This window comes from Aquila chrysaetos, chromosome 11 (genome assembly GCF_900496995.4).
Source record: "Aquila chrysaetos chrysaetos chromosome 11, bAquChr1.4, whole genome shotgun sequence".
In the NCBI taxonomy this organism is placed as follows: Eukaryota; Metazoa; Chordata; class Aves; order Accipitriformes; family Accipitridae; genus Aquila; species Aquila chrysaetos.
In genome coordinates, this window is record NC_044014.1 from 21,340,143 (window position 1) to 21,356,587 (window position 16,445).

Consider the following 16,445-nt stretch of genomic DNA (forward strand, 5'->3'; position numbering starts at 1 on the left):
GCAACAGAAATATGTACTTCCTAATGACTTAGGATAACCCCTTAATGGAATTTCTGCAGCTGACTCTAGTAGTGGATTGTGGCTGGGTACTGTCCACCCTGCACACAGAAAGAATACTTTACAGCTGAAGGTTTTGGGCCTCAGAATATAAGGAAGGAGAACTTTGCAGCTTATCTGCACTTTGCAAGCTTTCAGTTAAACATGTAAAATAGAATTAATATATTAGATTTGGTTTATTTGGAATGGTTGTGGACAACTATGAGAACTATTTTGTGTCAGAATAAGATTATGAAAGTAATAGAATGAAGTTACCAAGATTTCCTCAGTCCTTAAGGAATCAAAGTCAGGGTTAGAAGACAGACAGACAGACATGGACTATATAAAAATTAGTCAAGCCAAATGGTATTTACGTTATCACGCAGATACAATGATTTATAATTGAAGTATGTGATTCAACATGTTTTCTTTCTGTTTTCAGACAAAGGGTCCAGATTAATGAATTACAGTCGGTCAACAGAAGATTACAGACAACTCTCTGTGGACTACAGTGACTCTAATAGTATTTCTGAAAGTACGTCTTTGATACTGTCTAACCGAGGACACAGGAGAGGTAAGATTTTCCTGAAAGATTATGTTTATGAATTATGAGACTACCCATGTATGGTCAGGTGATAGGTGCTCCCATGCACTTATGGTTATGTGACTAGGGAGGTATAGTTGTGCTAAGCTGCAGAGAAGAAAGATCCTTTTATACTTGATTCCTTTTTACTTGTGTCCTACTGTAAAGCTATATATTCCTTGGTTACCATGCAGCAGCATCACCTCTTTCTTTATGCCCCCTTTGCCAGGTGAAGCTGTTCAGCAGATCACAGACAAAGCCTGACAGCATGTTTCTAGCACATGGGGTCTTGAAACAGATGAGAAACAGTGGAGCTACCCCACAGATGCATATGATAGGCAATGACAATATGACAGCACTGAAATCAGTTGAATCTATGAATAATACCCAAGACTTGAATGGTGGGGATTCATGTTTCTTCAAGCCCATTCAAAAACAAAGGGACTAATTTTAAAATCTAGAGGAAAAAAAACAACCAAACAACCCTTTGTTTTCTTTTCATTTTTGTCCTAAAGCCATTGTGCATTTCCTGCTCAGTGTGTTGTTTTCATTGTGCTAAATTCCAGGTTGCAATGCTGCTCTTCTGATTTACTTTGTCTGCAGATACCAGAGTTGGAATTTTAGCTCCACTTTCAATCCTTCTATGGCAGGAACAGCATGAAAGAAACTGTTTGGGAGAGGACTGATTCAGTGAAGACACTCTGGTAGACATCAGAGTCCCTCCCAAACCACTTAAATCACAGTGTAGGGGGATACTATGAGGCAAAGATGGGAATTCAGCAGGAAGGGGAGTACTGCTGTGCATATGTATCTTCATGTTTAAACTGGAATCTGAGCTAGGGACACCTAGGCAGGACGTTCACACTGCCTAAGAGCAAAAAGTTCCTGTTGCCAAATGTCATCAGCATCTCCTAAAAAACCAAGCTTACCATGCCAGCTCCTCATTCTCAGACTCCTGCTCATTTCTGTTCTCCATTCCACAGTCACCCACCCTCCCATCTGCTTTCAACCTTTTTTTCCATCCTGCCTGGGGCACTTCTCCTGAGCTTCCAGACCCAGAGGTGGAAGTTTACTTCTGTACTTTGGAGTTTACTTCCTCCCTCTATAAGCCTCCATGAGAAATGAAGTACTAGGTCCTCCCATGGCATGGATTCAAATGTGCTCTGTAAGCATGTGTGGGTTTTTTATCCCAGAAATTTCTTCCCTAGAGGCAATAACCCTAGTGTCCACTACATCAGTTAGGATGCAACAAGGTATGCACTCCAACTAGTTAGATCACTGATGCCATAAATAACAGAAAACTGCTGAGTAGTCCTTGCTTTTTTTCACTGGGGAGCATTAATTTGGGTTTATGATATCCAGCTGCTCACTGTCATGAAATTCATAGGAACATATTATCCACACTCTTCCAAATTTGAAAGGTTGAAACTTTACTAGGCAAAAATAAAAGGCATAGAGCATGATCTCAAGGGACTAATTTCCCTAGGAAGAATGGCAGAAAAAAAAATGGGTGCCCACTGTATTATCACAAGTCTGCCAGGAGATAATTCACAGAGAGAAAGTGAATGTATCCCGGGAAAAAAACCCAAACATGTAATAGCCTCTCAGCCCCAAGCCTTAGCCCCAAAGATGAGGAAGGCGAGGTTTCTCATACAACTGCTTTTGATACTCTCCTCCTGAAAGGCGCTTTTCTGAAGCTCCGGACTTGCAATCAATATCAGCAGCAATAAAAACCTGAGACTGAAGCTGCTCCCTATGTGACACATAGGTGTCAGTCACATACCTAGTGGCACATAGTGAAGTTAAACTCAGGAGCCTATTTTGTAAATCGTTTTAAAAAAAATTTTGGTCATAAACTTGACAAAGGCTCATTCCAGTGAATTTGTGCATGTCTCAGTCTCCACTGAAACATTGGTAGCTGTTCGTACACAGGATTTGGTAAGACAAAACTCTAAAAATACAGGAGAAAACATAGAATGTGAGAGCTTGTTTGCCGCAGACATTCTTTCATGAGATAATGCATTAGAAAAATGCATTCTCTGAAAAGAAATACTACCATCTAGTAGAGCGCCATTATCAAGGGAGATCAATATCTCTATCCAGACTGTACTTTAGAAGCTCATTTAACATATAATAAATTAATCATCTACAGGATCAACTTCTTTGAAGGCCACATGTTACTTAAACATCAGGAATGTGTTGGATTTGTGATCAAAGCATGGCAGTCTGGCCACTGAAACTAGCCGACTTGTCCCACTGCCATAACAGCTGACACAGAAAAACTAAGGGGAATTTTCTGTGCTTGTCCAAGTATATTTATACAATTATGTGAAACCTATAGTGTAAGCAGAGAATTTTGCAAGGCTTTCTCATTAAAAAGCATGTCATTTCAGAACACAGGACTGAATTTCTAGTAACTAGCCCTGAGTATTTGGCTTATCTCAAATCTCACATTTTTCACTACCATCTGCAGCTTGAAAAAATATGTTTGTGCATATTTTAGCAATGTGACTGTAGATTTTTTAGTTTTTAAAATTTCAGTTGGTGGTTGGTACACTAGAATTCAATTTCATGTTTTCATGTTGGAATTCAAAGTGAGGTGTCAGGTTGTAGTTCGTGGATATTTTATCTGGAGAAAAAGCTGACCTAAATGATTGCTTCCACATAGTTCAGCTTATCACCTTTATCATTCTGCCTATGTAATAGTTTGATATGCAATTCTTCAAATAAGATCAATGAAATGATCCAAGTGAAGAAAAATTTAACCTTCCCACCCTTCCCTAAAGGATTTAAAACATTTCTGAGAAGAAAAGTTTATGGAACTACAAATTGCATAACCCTTTCTGGTTCTATCTCTAAATTTCAGCCTTCATATATTTGGACAAAGCAATGCCTATCATTTCTGTAGCAGCAGAGATGACTGAAGGTGAAAAATTGTACAAATCTTATTTGCTAATGACTCACAAACCATCCTATATTCCCACCAGATTTTTATGATGTAAAAACATTCACAATATATTCAGTGTAGCAAATAACCAGTGGAATATTTACAAACAGTTTTAATTTCAGTGATTTTTTTATCCTACTCTGATTAAGCCAGAGAAGTTTCATGGCTTCCCCCCCGATTTTAAGCCTGGAAATAGAAGAACAAAGAGTACTAGAGGTAATTTCTGAAGAGCAAAAGCTGTTTCACAAATAACCCCCATACATATGGAAATAACAGCCATTGTACCTACACAGCTATTTTCCAAATTACATTCACATGAAGGGTTATGAAGAGGAAGTAACAATAACTAGAGAACTGGGAAAACTACTGGCGTGGTATACGCTTAGCCTTATCAAATAGCCATTTATCATGCCCAAGCAAGGACACAAGAGAGGAAGTAGCCAATCTAAATTTCTTGTTGTAATTGCCCCAAGATCTGATGCTGAGAGCTGCTACAGTTGCTTCAATTGTGAAATTTCCTTTATTCATTTCAGGGAGAGTTCCACAAACACACAGGTCATGGGACCCCACCCTTAGTGGGTCAAGGACACAAAGTAGCTACAAGCTCTTCATAAACAGGTAATCAAAACTCATATTCCTAAAAGATGGAAGCTGTTTTATTGCCAAGTGAAGCAGACAACTAGTGTGGCAATGTCATTATCAGAGAATGCCTGGATCACCATCTGAACCTGTTTTGGTAATAGATACTGTTTATGTAGAATTAAAGTGCACCTAAACTCGGTTTGGCTCCAAGGGAAACAGTCCAAATACACTAGTGAAACGGAGCTTGGGCCCTGAACAATCTATACAAAACAAGCACATTGAAGTTTTCCACCTTCACTCTTTACCACTGTGTCCTGCCAGATGTCACTGGCCTCCTGGAACAGCTGCCCCTAGTGTGTCTCCATCAGAATCAGACAGGTAAGCAGCAATAGCTCGCTGTGACTGAAACAACTGGGAAGCAGCTCCACAGAGAGTGTAGAAGGGAAAAACCTCTTGAGAAGGTATGAACAGTCATTGCTTTCACTGGCAACGCATTCTGCAGAGTCTGTATTTGTCTACATTCAGATTTTGGATCTGGTCTGGCCTTGCTGTCACATTAGCAGAGGCCTGATGTGTTCTGGAGTGGTTATGACAGACCATGTATATGATCCATCATTTTCAGTGGATTATTTGCATTTCCATCTCAGTTCTTAGACTGATTTGTCTCACTCGTGTCAGCCATATCCAGCCCTGCACTGCCACTTTACTGAAGAGTCATAGGTAACCCAGGGACACAACACAAGCAGTAAAGACCTCTGCTCTGTCATGAGGATTAGCCTCATTTCAGCCATGGCATGTACAGCAGCCCTGTAGACATAGACAAGGAAAGCTGAGAATTGTACAACTGATACTAACTCCTTTTCAAAAGCTAGGGAAACACCACTGCTGCCAAACAAAATTTTTCTAGACTGGGTGTTAGCATAGTGGAGCTGTAGTCATGGCTGTTTCCAAATGAAGAAGAGATCTAAGTACTGTTAGCCTCTAGGCACCACAAGGACCAGAATCCCATACTTAAGCACCATGTAATCCCTACAGACATCCCATTTAAATTGAGTTCTTGACCCAGTTAAACAGGAGTTTCTTCTTTTAACCATGACATGAGCAATTCAGGCCCACAGGAAATGCTGCATTTAGATCAACTTCCAATTAAATGTATCCCAAGTAAACAGTTTGAACTTCCTGGTAAATCAGCCATGATAATCTGAGCGATGTGATATACCCCAGTACACTTATAAACCTGCAGTAAGACAGAACTACAAACAGGTTACAGGATAGTGGCAGCTTTCGTGAAGAAAGAAGTCTCTGTCTACCTGTCTAACTACACACACATACATATATATGCGTGTGTATATATATGCATCACACACCTGGCAATGATACCAGTAACAGAATATTTATTTCCTGAGTATTTTGGAAAAAATGCCACACGTCTGACCACCAACCTGGGTATCATCTTGATATCCTTGATCTAAAATCCTGCTGCCAAGAAACTGTTCCCCTCCTTCGCTGAAAGATGAACTCTCTTCTCCAGATTTCCAGCAAGCTGTTTCCCATAGAACTTCAGGACTGTAAACCCCACTTTTGGTTGTAAGCATCTGCAACTGAATTTCTACCAAGGTTACCATCCTATTATAAGTACCATGAAAACCGTGGAGTCGGAAATAATTATTTTGGAAACCACCAATTTCCCATATAGGAGGACAACCAACACAAAACTTAGTGATGGGTTTACTATCTATAAAGCTTACTAATATAATCATGCTCACTTCTGTAAGCAGTCCAAATGACATAATTTACGTCTCATAAAGTTAAGCTTGTAAGTATATGCAGGGCTATGGCCTACATATAAAGAAGACACAGCTGTCAAGTCTGACATCTCTCACCTCACAGGACTAATAACAGGAAATGTTTTCCACAGGAAAAGAAAGTCTTCTTAATAAAGCATCTTGGGTTTTGAGATAGTAGTACTTTTATATCCAGAAAAGTAATTTCAGGTAATTTTTAGGCATATTTCTTAGTTAAATGTTGATCTTTATGAGGCTGCATTGATAGAAGCAAAAATATCCAGATATTCTTTAGACAGAAGGATGTAAACTAGGATAGAATACAATAGAATAGAATAAAATAGAACAGAACAGAATAGTTCAGTTGGAAGAGACCTGAAACAATCATCTAGTCCAACTGCCTGACTACTTCAGGGCTGAGCAAAAGTTAAAGCATGTTATTAAGGGCATGTCCAAATTCCTCTTAAACACTGAAAGGCTTGGGGCATCGACCACCTCTCTAGGGAGACTGTGTCAGTCTTTGGCCACCCTCTCAGTAAAGAAATGCTTCCTAATATCAAGTCTGAACCTCCCCGACACAGCTTTGAACCATTCCCACGTGTCCTGTCACTGGATACCAGGGAGAAGAGATCAGCAACTACCCCAGTAACTTTGTTAAAAACCTTTTGAAACTCCCTGAATAGTTCCCTGAAGCAACTCTGCAAGATGCAAAAGAAAAGGATAAAACTTTGGGATAACAAAAAAGCTTCCGTGTGACTTTGGCATTTGTTAAAAATGTAATTAACAAATATCCACCTCAACAAAACCTTTCCTTCTGTACCACATAATAATTTTTTCCTCATTGATAAGAGTATATATTATATTTTAAGTTTATTCTAAGCATACATGTTTCTTCTTGTGTGGAAAACACCCTTACTTTATGGGTTAAAAGTATAGTATAAAGAGAGCTTTCTGATCTGAGATTTCACACATCTTTCTCTTAATTAAATTCAAAATTCCCTCAGTTCCCTAAGACATTAATTTATTCTAATGAGTTATTATTCAAATAATTTAGTTCCCATTCCTGGAAAATTCTGAATAACATAACAACAAACGCTTTTTTGCTTCAGAAAGTAAGAAATGAGGAGTTCACTTCATCCTGTAGAATTCCCAGAAAGGTGCGGGGCTAAATTCTTTGCCTGTTGGCTTCACCAGACATAAACCAGCTAGATCTGGCTCACCAAATGAAAAAAAAAAAAAAGACTGTTATTGAATTAAAGCAGAGTTTAGATTTATTTATAAAGAGTTTCAGTAATATTATCCCTGTTAAATTGTTTTTCTTTTTCTGTAAAGAAACATATAATAACTGATAACTGACATTGCCCTGGATTTCATAATATTCTGCCAGTCAATGTACCTTAAGCTCTTTGTCCTCAAGTCTGTGTTGGTTTGATTGCATGCTATATATATTGCTCACCATGACATTTTCTTTGAAGGTCGGTCAGTGCTGTAGAAGAAATCCCTGGTGGAACTCAGAAGAACAGCAGACAGAACCTGCTAAGTTTAGGTTCCACCTTCTCTGTGTCTACAAAGGACTACACAGCAGCTGCTGCATCACAGAAATGTTTGTTCCACAGGAAGGAAAAGGTGACTAATGAAAAACATATAAGCTGATTTAAAAATGTAAATGTCACTAAAGAGAAACCTTGCATCCAGTTGTCGTTCACCAGTGACATGTGTATTAGCTACTGAGTCGTCTCATTAGATGAGTATTCTAAATTGACAGACTCCAAATTAGGCATGATCCAGTGTGAAAACTCAGAACTGAAGGCAGTGAAAGCTCTTGTCCATAAAGACTAAGCAAAAGCTTATAACCAAACCCTCTCTGACCTACATGTGTGATTTCTGCAAGCATGAAACACCACATAGACTGTTTTCATCAACCACTTTGTCAGGAGTTTCAGAACAGCAAAAACATTTACAGAGACACTGAACCCAAAGACTTGCTGGTCAACGGTGCTCAAAGGACTTAGTTAATTTTTTTTTTTTTACAGTGTATACCTGGAAAGAAAGCATAGGTTAGCAGCGAGTGTGCCAAACCAATAGTTCACCTAAGGGTCTATTTCTAGTTGTTGATTTGTTGTAGGATTCTCTTAAATGGGAAGGATAATGTTTTTTTGGCAGTTGGATCACAAAAATCCAGAAATAACTGAATCACAGAAAACTCCACAATGCTGCTGCTCATGGAGCTTTCTGCTGTGGAAGTTAAAGGGATAGGTTTCAGGCTGGTGAGTCCTTTCGCCTGTTCCCAGTTCAAAAGCTCAAGACTGACCAGTTGTAGAACTTCAATCAAGAGTTTCAGTTAGATACTTCAGAAAATTATCTTTTTATATATAAATTGAGCTTTAAATTTTGTTAATATGATTTTTGCTGGGATAATAATTAAGTTCCTCAGAAAGAGTCCAGCAACTGTTACAACAAAGTGCTAGTCCCTCTTTATATGTGATACAAAACTGCATTGTCTGTTGGCAGGACAATACTAGTATTATGAAAAAACCCATAAATTTTCTCAAAAAAAGATCTAAATGGGTCAAGGTACTAAGTCATGGAGAATGATTGGCAGGATGCACATCTTACCACTTGCAAACATTTAGTTATTTCTGTCTTCTTCAAGGATCTAAAAGCATAGGTGAATCTGAAAAAAAAAAAAACCAATACGCAAAATCTTTTGAGGTGGATGCTCAGCAAGAAGAAAAGCATCTTGTGCTGTTAAAGTTTGTTGAAGTTAAAGCAAAAGAATACAATGTCTGCTAATAAGAAATATCAGTCAACCTTCATTACAAGGAAGAAAGCAGCTCTGCATTTTAGTCTGGTTCCCTATGGAAGCTAGGCTTATGAAATCACAGTGGTGTGTATGTATGTGTGTACATGTCTGTGACTGTCCTCATAGTAATTTGGGAATCAAATGGGAAAAGGTCTCAGAAGAAATTAAGTTTCTGTAAGTGTTATGAAAATAGGTGCCTTGCAAAGGATATGGATCTTGGTTAAGTGCCTTTAGAAGAAAAGGCTTCAGCATGAGCTTACCCCTAAATTAGACCCCAGAGAGTCCACACAGGAGAGACCCCAGAGAGAAGTCTTCAATCAGCATTTGCACCTTATTAGACACTGAAGTCAATTAGCTACAGCGTACAGATCAACAGAAATGGGTTTCATTGGTACTGGTGTTTGAGATCTTCATTACTTTAAGGAGACATTTATTAAATTTCTAAATTGCGTCCTTACAGTTTTCAGGTCCAGAATTTATTATTTTGTCTAGTGAACCACCAGTGACCTTACAGCTGCCTGGATCAATTGTGGTAAGTATGAACATATAGAAATTAGAACTAATCTAGTGACCTTTTAGTTGGGGCTCTTTGTAAGTTGCATCTGAGTCCCAACCCAGTATTCTTGCCATGTCCTCCTCCCAGGTTAAGTTAGGATTCCTGCAGAGGTATTGAGACTTGAAAGGAGATCATTTAATTCTCAGTGCTATGTAGTTATTTCTGTTGGTGTGAAAATAGCTTAATTTATCCTTGTCAGCTAAGAATGCTCACTTTAGCACAGGACTTTTGAGACGAAGATTATACAGCAAATATGCAATGTGACATCTAGTGCCAATGTCTTGGACTCCTCCAGTTTGCAGGCACATCCTCTACCTTTCATTAAGATAAGGTAAAAGGCTGACAGCATACAGCAGTAAAAATGAGGGCAAAGAAAATTTGGAATTACCCTCAAATCTAGAATAACCCTGGTGATTGTAGAGTCTGAGTATGCTCAGCTGTTTTGTTGGGATTAGCTGGGGTTTTTAAAAATTAGAAATGTTTGGGATATTAATTTATGAGAAGGGAGGCAGGAAACAGCATAGTCTTGTGACCAATTCTATCAGGTTATGCAGAGACAGGAGACTAGGGGGCCTCAGTAATAAAAAGCTGTGGAACTTGCATTGCTTGTATTTGACACTCATTCTTCATTCTTTTTTACATGTTCTTAGACTAAAAAAGGGAAATCCTATTTGTCCCAAAGGGATCTCAATGTGATTCTACTCAACGGGCAGTGCCTTGAGGTACAATGTGACATCAAGTCCAAGGCAAGAGATGTCTTCAATACCGTGGTGGCGTATGCAAACTTGGTGGAACATTTCTACTTTGGCTTGGCTTACCTGAAAGGTAATGAGACACAGCTAACTACAATAACAGTTGTCTCCCTCAGTGCCTCCATAGTCAATTTATTAATGAATTCCAGTAAGCTCCTTTAAGATCCTGAGAGGAAAGCACAGCCAAAGCTTAAGCAAAAGTAAGGTACATTGGTTTAAACTGTACTGCACTGATGTAAAGTGTATCTACCCTAGGACTGTGCATCAGCACAGCCATACTGTTACTGGCTGATATTCCTATGCAGAAAAGGCTGTGTCCCAGCCTTGCACTGGAATAATACTGAGCCATGTAGCCCCAGCAGAAATTCCAGGAAGCACTGTACTGAGGAAGGCTGACTGCCTTTGTTCCTAGATATAAGTTGGAGTACAGGCTCAGCTATTTTGTCTACAAGACCCACATCTCCCTAGCCCATTTCTGATGGCAAGCACGGCTGAGGCACTAGGAAGAAGCATACCTTGTGTGTAGAGTGTGAGGATTACAATGGGGTGCAGAACCTGAATGCTGAGCAGAATGCAAGCCCCATCAATTCTTAAGGGATTCCATAGATACCACACCAATCCAGCATCTAACAATTGTACTCCTAAACTGCACACTAAGTATTATCCTAAGTTCTCCATCAAAGAAGCAATACGTTAAACCATGACACAGAGAAGTAGATCTCAACTGACATCCATGATACATTTTATTTTTTATGGCTAGTGATGCACTGAATGAAGACAGCAGAGCTTTGAGCCACTGAACTATCTCCAGACTTATCACAGAACCACAAATTCTCATTTCAGGTAAAGAATTCTTCTTTTTGGATGAGGAGACCAAACTCTACAAAGTAGCCCCAGATGGCTGGAATGACCAACCCAAGAAGAAAACATCCATCATTAATTTCACACTCTTTCTAAGGATAAAATTCTTTGTCAACCACTTTAATGTTATCCAGTAAGTACATGGTTCTGCTGACAGCAGGAAAAACAGTAGCATTTAGGGTGACTGTTCAAGGCTCCTCCTGTGTTCCTAAACCCTTTTGTGTTCCAGGCATGGCTTGACAAGGCATCAGTTTTACCTGCAGCTTCGTAAAGATATTTTGGAGGAGCGATTATATTGCAATGATGAGACTGCCCTGAAACTCGGCGCTTTGGCTTTACAGGCAGAGTTTGGCAATTATGTTTCTGAGGTGTGGATAAATAATACAATATTTCTCAGAGGTCTCTCTCAACAGCTTTTGCAGCTTTTGTTTGTCACAGAGTTTAATAAAGAAATGTGAATAGCACATAATTTCAGCTAAATGCTTCAGTGATCACATTTCAGTTATAATTTAAAAAATTGCAAAATTTGCCTGATTAAGGAGTAGTAATGAGCCAGATGAATTTGGCAGGAAATATGGCAGAGTGATGAAAGACTCTTGGTCTTTCATAATTGATAACACAGCCCAGAAACTCCAGAAAATCTGTAGAAAATTTCCAACATAGGCAGAGCTTGGATATGCAGAGGGGCTTAAAGAGATTAGAAAACATGGAAGAGAAAAATAAATATTCACAGCTATTTTGTGTGTAGGCTCAGATCCACAAGCTGCAAAGACAGGATGGCTGCTGATGATATAGCTGAACTAGTTACCCTAGTTTTGAAGTGTACAGAAAATACCCATTTATGTTCTCTGCCATATATTCAGTTATATAAGTCAGTGTAGCTCCATTAATTGAACTCTGAGTGGTCTGATCCATCTGGTCAGATCCATCCCGGCATTGGGTCCCCCACTGTAGGTGGTACTGATGCAGCTGTAGCTGTCAGCTCTACGTGTAAGACTTCAGGAATGCCTGTAGGCCCAGCTCTTTTCTCCGCTCTGCACAGAGAAGTAGTGTGTGCTTTGAGCACCTGGCTGAGCACAGGTGCAAGCAGCACATTTGGCCATCAGGACACTACCTGCTGTTCCCCATCTTCTTTTAGGAAATGGCAATAGGGTGACTTCAGCATACGGGTCACCCTGAAAATGGAAATGCACCAAATAAGAAAAGTCAAGAAAGAACAAAAGGCTCCTCTCTTGTTTTTTCAATTTTTTTCTCCTAAAGATGCATGGAAAGAGCTATTTTCGTGTTGAAGACTACATTCCAGCAAGCCGAATAGAGAAAATGACCCTCACGTATGTACAGCGAGAGCTTGCTAAATTACATCGTATGAATCGTTCCCTGTTTGAGGATGAAGCTGAACTAGAATTTTTAAAGGTAACTTGCCATACCCCAAACATTATTTATTTATTTTGAGATAGAAAGCCCCTCTCCGTTTACCATTGTCTATTATTTCCCTCTTGTCTGATACAGTGGATTTTAAATATGGTGAACAAATTTGAATAGTCAACACAAACCTCACAATTTCATTCTGCTATAGATACTGTCACTCTAAATAACTTACACCACATTTGCATGTAAGTTTCCTTTTACTGATAGTTTATAAAAGGTTAATGCACATTTCAGGGTATTTTCAACATCCTAAGGGTTGATACAAATTTTCAGCATGTTACCAACATGGCTGGGTTCCTTATGATTATAAATACACCTATTGAATGTATTAGAGATTATTATAAAACATAGGAATAAGCACTTTCTTGACTTCTGAAAACTACAGCATCTGTTCAGCCAGTTTCTAAACATGTAGTCATTATTTGTTTGAAAGTACCTGTGAACCCTGGAAGTGAGGAAGGAGTTATCTGATATATTTTTTCACATGACTATTTCTCTAGGTCTCTAGAGTGTCATGATGATGTGGGATTCCCCCCCCCCCCCCCCCCCCCCCAATTTCTCCTTCTCCCCCAAACTTCTCTGCTTTCCATCAAATGAAAAATACCAGGGATTAGATAATGGATAAATATCACTAGCCATTTTGCTGCAGTGCCACATGCTTTTATTTATAGCATCATTTTAGTTCAGCTGCTGTTTAATTATGTTAGTTCCTCATCTAACACCGTCAGTGGAATTGAAGAAATAGATTGAAGCTTAGCCTTAATGACAGTCCCATCATGCATGGCAAATCCAATGAAGAAAAGCAGCTTTGTTAGTATCTGTTTCAGTGAATAAATCTGTAGAAGGAGACAACACATCATACAAAGTGAGAAAGATAGCCCCCATGGCAAGAACATGCAAATTCCAAATATGAAAGGGATTAAAAATTAAAACCCACATTCAGCTAGTGATTATAGATGCCCCAGTTTTCAGGACCTGAACATTTGTGCTCTGGATACTTTCTGAAAAACAGATCTTCTTAAAGTGTTTTATTTTGGTCACCGAAAATCTCCATTCACGTTTGAAAAGTCATTTGAGGATTCTACATTAGCTTCCCAGGGAAAAAAAAGTTTTAGAATAAACTTATATTGATCTGCAGATCACAAAAGAGGACAGAAACCCTTCCTCATATTCCATAGTTCTGTAAAGGGTTTGAGTCACATTTTAACATTTTGTGGCCAAGTGCAGGAGGTAGAAAGACAAGGAACAACACCCAGAACCTCTGGGTGAGTTCCTTAGAGTATCCTCTGCACAGTTAGATGGCAGGGGCAGAAGCTGGCTCCTCAGTCCTTTGAAGTATAATCCTATTTAACTTTTCACCCAGCAATGAGCACTGTGCAAGAAAGAAGAGACACTGAAGATCTGTTACTATAAAGTCTGACACTGAAGGGAATTCTGGGACAGTGAAATTCCCTCAAAAGTCACCACTATATTTAGGTGAGAGACTCTGAGGTGCAATTTAGCAAACCCTGTAACTTAAGATTCTTGGCAATGGGAATTTATAATGTCTGTTCTTAAAAGAAGATAGCCATGAAGGAATGGGTGTATGTACCTGAGTGAGCTCATTGCAGGCTGGGAGCTGTGGTGTCACTGCAGGTAATATTTCCAATTGGTCATCGCTATTGTAGAAAAGAAACCACACAAGCCCATAACAATGTCAGAGTAGTCCTGGCAACAAAGTATTAGCAGTTTTACTAAGGTCATCATATTTGCTGTACCTCGTGTTTTCTGAGTTTGCTCAAGGAAACAAAGACACAGAAAAGAAAATGGAAAGAAACAATGTTTAACAGTAGTCAAGGAGCATTAATCCTGCATGGATTTCTATTCAGAAATGCACACAAGTGCCAAGTAGCAGTACTGTTGAGTACCTCAGTGCCACTGTAATGTTTAGATTATTGTGCAGAAAGCTACATAATCCTCCTACCTCTTCAAATGAGGTATGTGGGAAAGTGTTATTTCAATTTTACACATGGAAAATGAATGCATGGAATGGTTCTATGACACACCAAAGTAAGGTGATGATTCTGTGAGGCAGTAGGTATGAAAATTTGGTAAGGGTTTTCAAAGGTTTCTTGACAGAGTGAAAGAATATTCAGTAGACTCAAAACCATTTCCTCCCCCATCTACCTATCTTTTCTTCCTATGCTCTTTTTGAATAATGCATGGTAAATGCACTTTTTCTCTACAAGGTGACTCAGCAACTTCCTGAATATGGAGTGTTATTCTATCGTGTGTCCCAAGAGAAGAAAGGAGCAGGAGGGGACATCATCCTGGGAATTTGTGCCAAAGGCATCATTGTGTATGAGGTCAAAAATCACACAAGAATTGCCAGTTTAAGATTCCAGTGGCGTGAAACAGAGAGAATTTCAGCTCATGTGAGTTGGAACCAAGTGAATCTCTTCTCCACTCTACTACTTTACTCCCCTTCTGCCTGTACTTTGATAAATCTATTGCATTCAGAGCCAGAATTAGACTCATTCTGTACAGACAAGTCCTTTTTGAAAACAGTCTAAAATCAAGGCTGGATCTGGATGTGGATACCAAGATACTCAGTTCTTAGTGAGGTTTAGTTCTGGAGGTTTTTTGCCAAGGCTGGAGTCAAATTACTATAAAATTGAATAATCTGGTGTTGACTGTTACAGAGACTATGTCAAACCTCTTTATGGCGTATTCCATATCCATTCCTCTCTCATCTTTTCTTCTCTCTCTTTTCTTTTGTTTTCCTACCCACATTAGGTCCTGGGATCATGTCTCCCTTTTTCCAGATCTCATTATTCCCATCCTCATCTCTTAGTATATTGATGTGTGTTAACAAACCAGTATTGGTGACAAGACTGTGACCCCTTCTAAATGGTATCCTGTCATCAGAGGTATATCAATCTACCATCATACAGTGTAGGTGTCAACCTGCATCAGACATTTCCCAGTCTGTTTGCTCTCCCAAAATGGCCCTTCTGCCCCTTGAAGATATTTTCATTTTCACATTAAATTGGTTTAATCCTTTTAACACATGTAGGGTCAAATTTTTCCAGTTCTATCAACCTGCTCTCAATGCAGTCAATGTCCAAAGGCTCTTGACTTTTGACATAGGGCAGTTATGATCCCAATGGCAAACACCTCACTAACAACTGTTGAATTTAAGATAGGCATTTACTGCACTCAGAAGGCATGCAGCCAGGCATAAATACAACTGGACAAACCAACAAGATTAAACAAATGAACTTTCAGTGCCTCAGTGTAATGACTGACATATGAAGCATGCTGTGGTTTTTTTTCCCTTTAGAGAAAAAAATTCATGATTGAAAGCAGCTTCAGTGGCAAGAAACACACCTTCATTACTGATACAGCAAAGACATGTAAATATCTACTGGACCTCTGCTCTGCCCAGCACAAATTCAATGCACAGATGAATTCTAGGCAACTTCGGCAAACTTCATCAGGTGAGGTATAAATGCACTTTTGTTGTTCAGGCCATAGGACAAGGTTAGGTTTTAGGAAAGGTGCATTCAGTGAAGCTGAGACTCAGAACCTGCCACATCAGTTTCACTGTGCTTCAGTTCCTCATTTGCAGACTACAAAATAATGTCTCCTACTTCACTGGAGGTTAGAGGTGTGTAAGTCTAATTTAGCATGTGTATGTGAGTGGGCACGTGCAGGGGGTGGAAAGGGGTTCTCTGATGATCACAACTGTGTAGCTAAACTCAGATTTAAAAAAAACCCCATGATTAGACTTCCCTTCAGGAAGCCTGCTGAGAATTCTGAAGAAATGTATCAGACTTACCCTAAATGTAACCTGAGAAATGTTCCACACACAGAGTAACTACAGTAGTGCCCAGATATGCTGGAGCTGAATTTAGTTAACTGGTTATCTTTGCATAAGACAGGGGTTCAACCCTACAGTTCAGTCCCAGGACAAAACCACTAAACCAAAGGCACATCAGTCATGCCCACTCAACTATGTAGCTGCTAGCTGCTATCATCTTAGACTTTGCCATGTCTGTGGAAGATATGACTAATAACTCCTTAGACTTCAGATTTTCCATAGTTTCTAAGACAAGGTTCTGCTCAACCCAG

The 16,445-nt window shown here is 39.3% G+C and overlaps 1 protein-coding gene across 6 annotated transcripts in view; it reads left to right on the forward strand.

Annotated features, from left to right (window-relative positions):
• FRMPD2 (FERM and PDZ domain containing 2) overlaps positions 1–16,445 on the forward strand; it is a 78,094-nt gene that overhangs the window by 18,860 nt on the left and 42,789 nt on the right. For all 6 annotated transcript variants that reach the window (XM_030030467.2, XM_030030471.2, XM_030030470.2 and 3 more), the window contains exons 7-16: positions 479–610; positions 4,100–4,184; positions 7,408–7,558; positions 9,196–9,267; positions 9,942–10,116; positions 10,887–11,037; positions 11,134–11,272; positions 12,165–12,317; positions 14,561–14,746; positions 15,655–15,811. In XM_030030467.2, the coding sequence (XP_029886327.1) occupies positions 479–610; positions 4,100–4,184; positions 7,408–7,558; positions 9,196–9,267; positions 9,942–10,116; positions 10,887–11,037; positions 11,134–11,272; positions 12,165–12,317; positions 14,561–14,746; positions 15,655–15,811 (1,401 nt within the window). The remainder of the gene's footprint in view (positions 1–478; positions 611–4,099; positions 4,185–7,407; positions 7,559–9,195; positions 9,268–9,941; positions 10,117–10,886; positions 11,038–11,133; positions 11,273–12,164; positions 12,318–14,560; positions 14,747–15,654; positions 15,812–16,445) is intronic.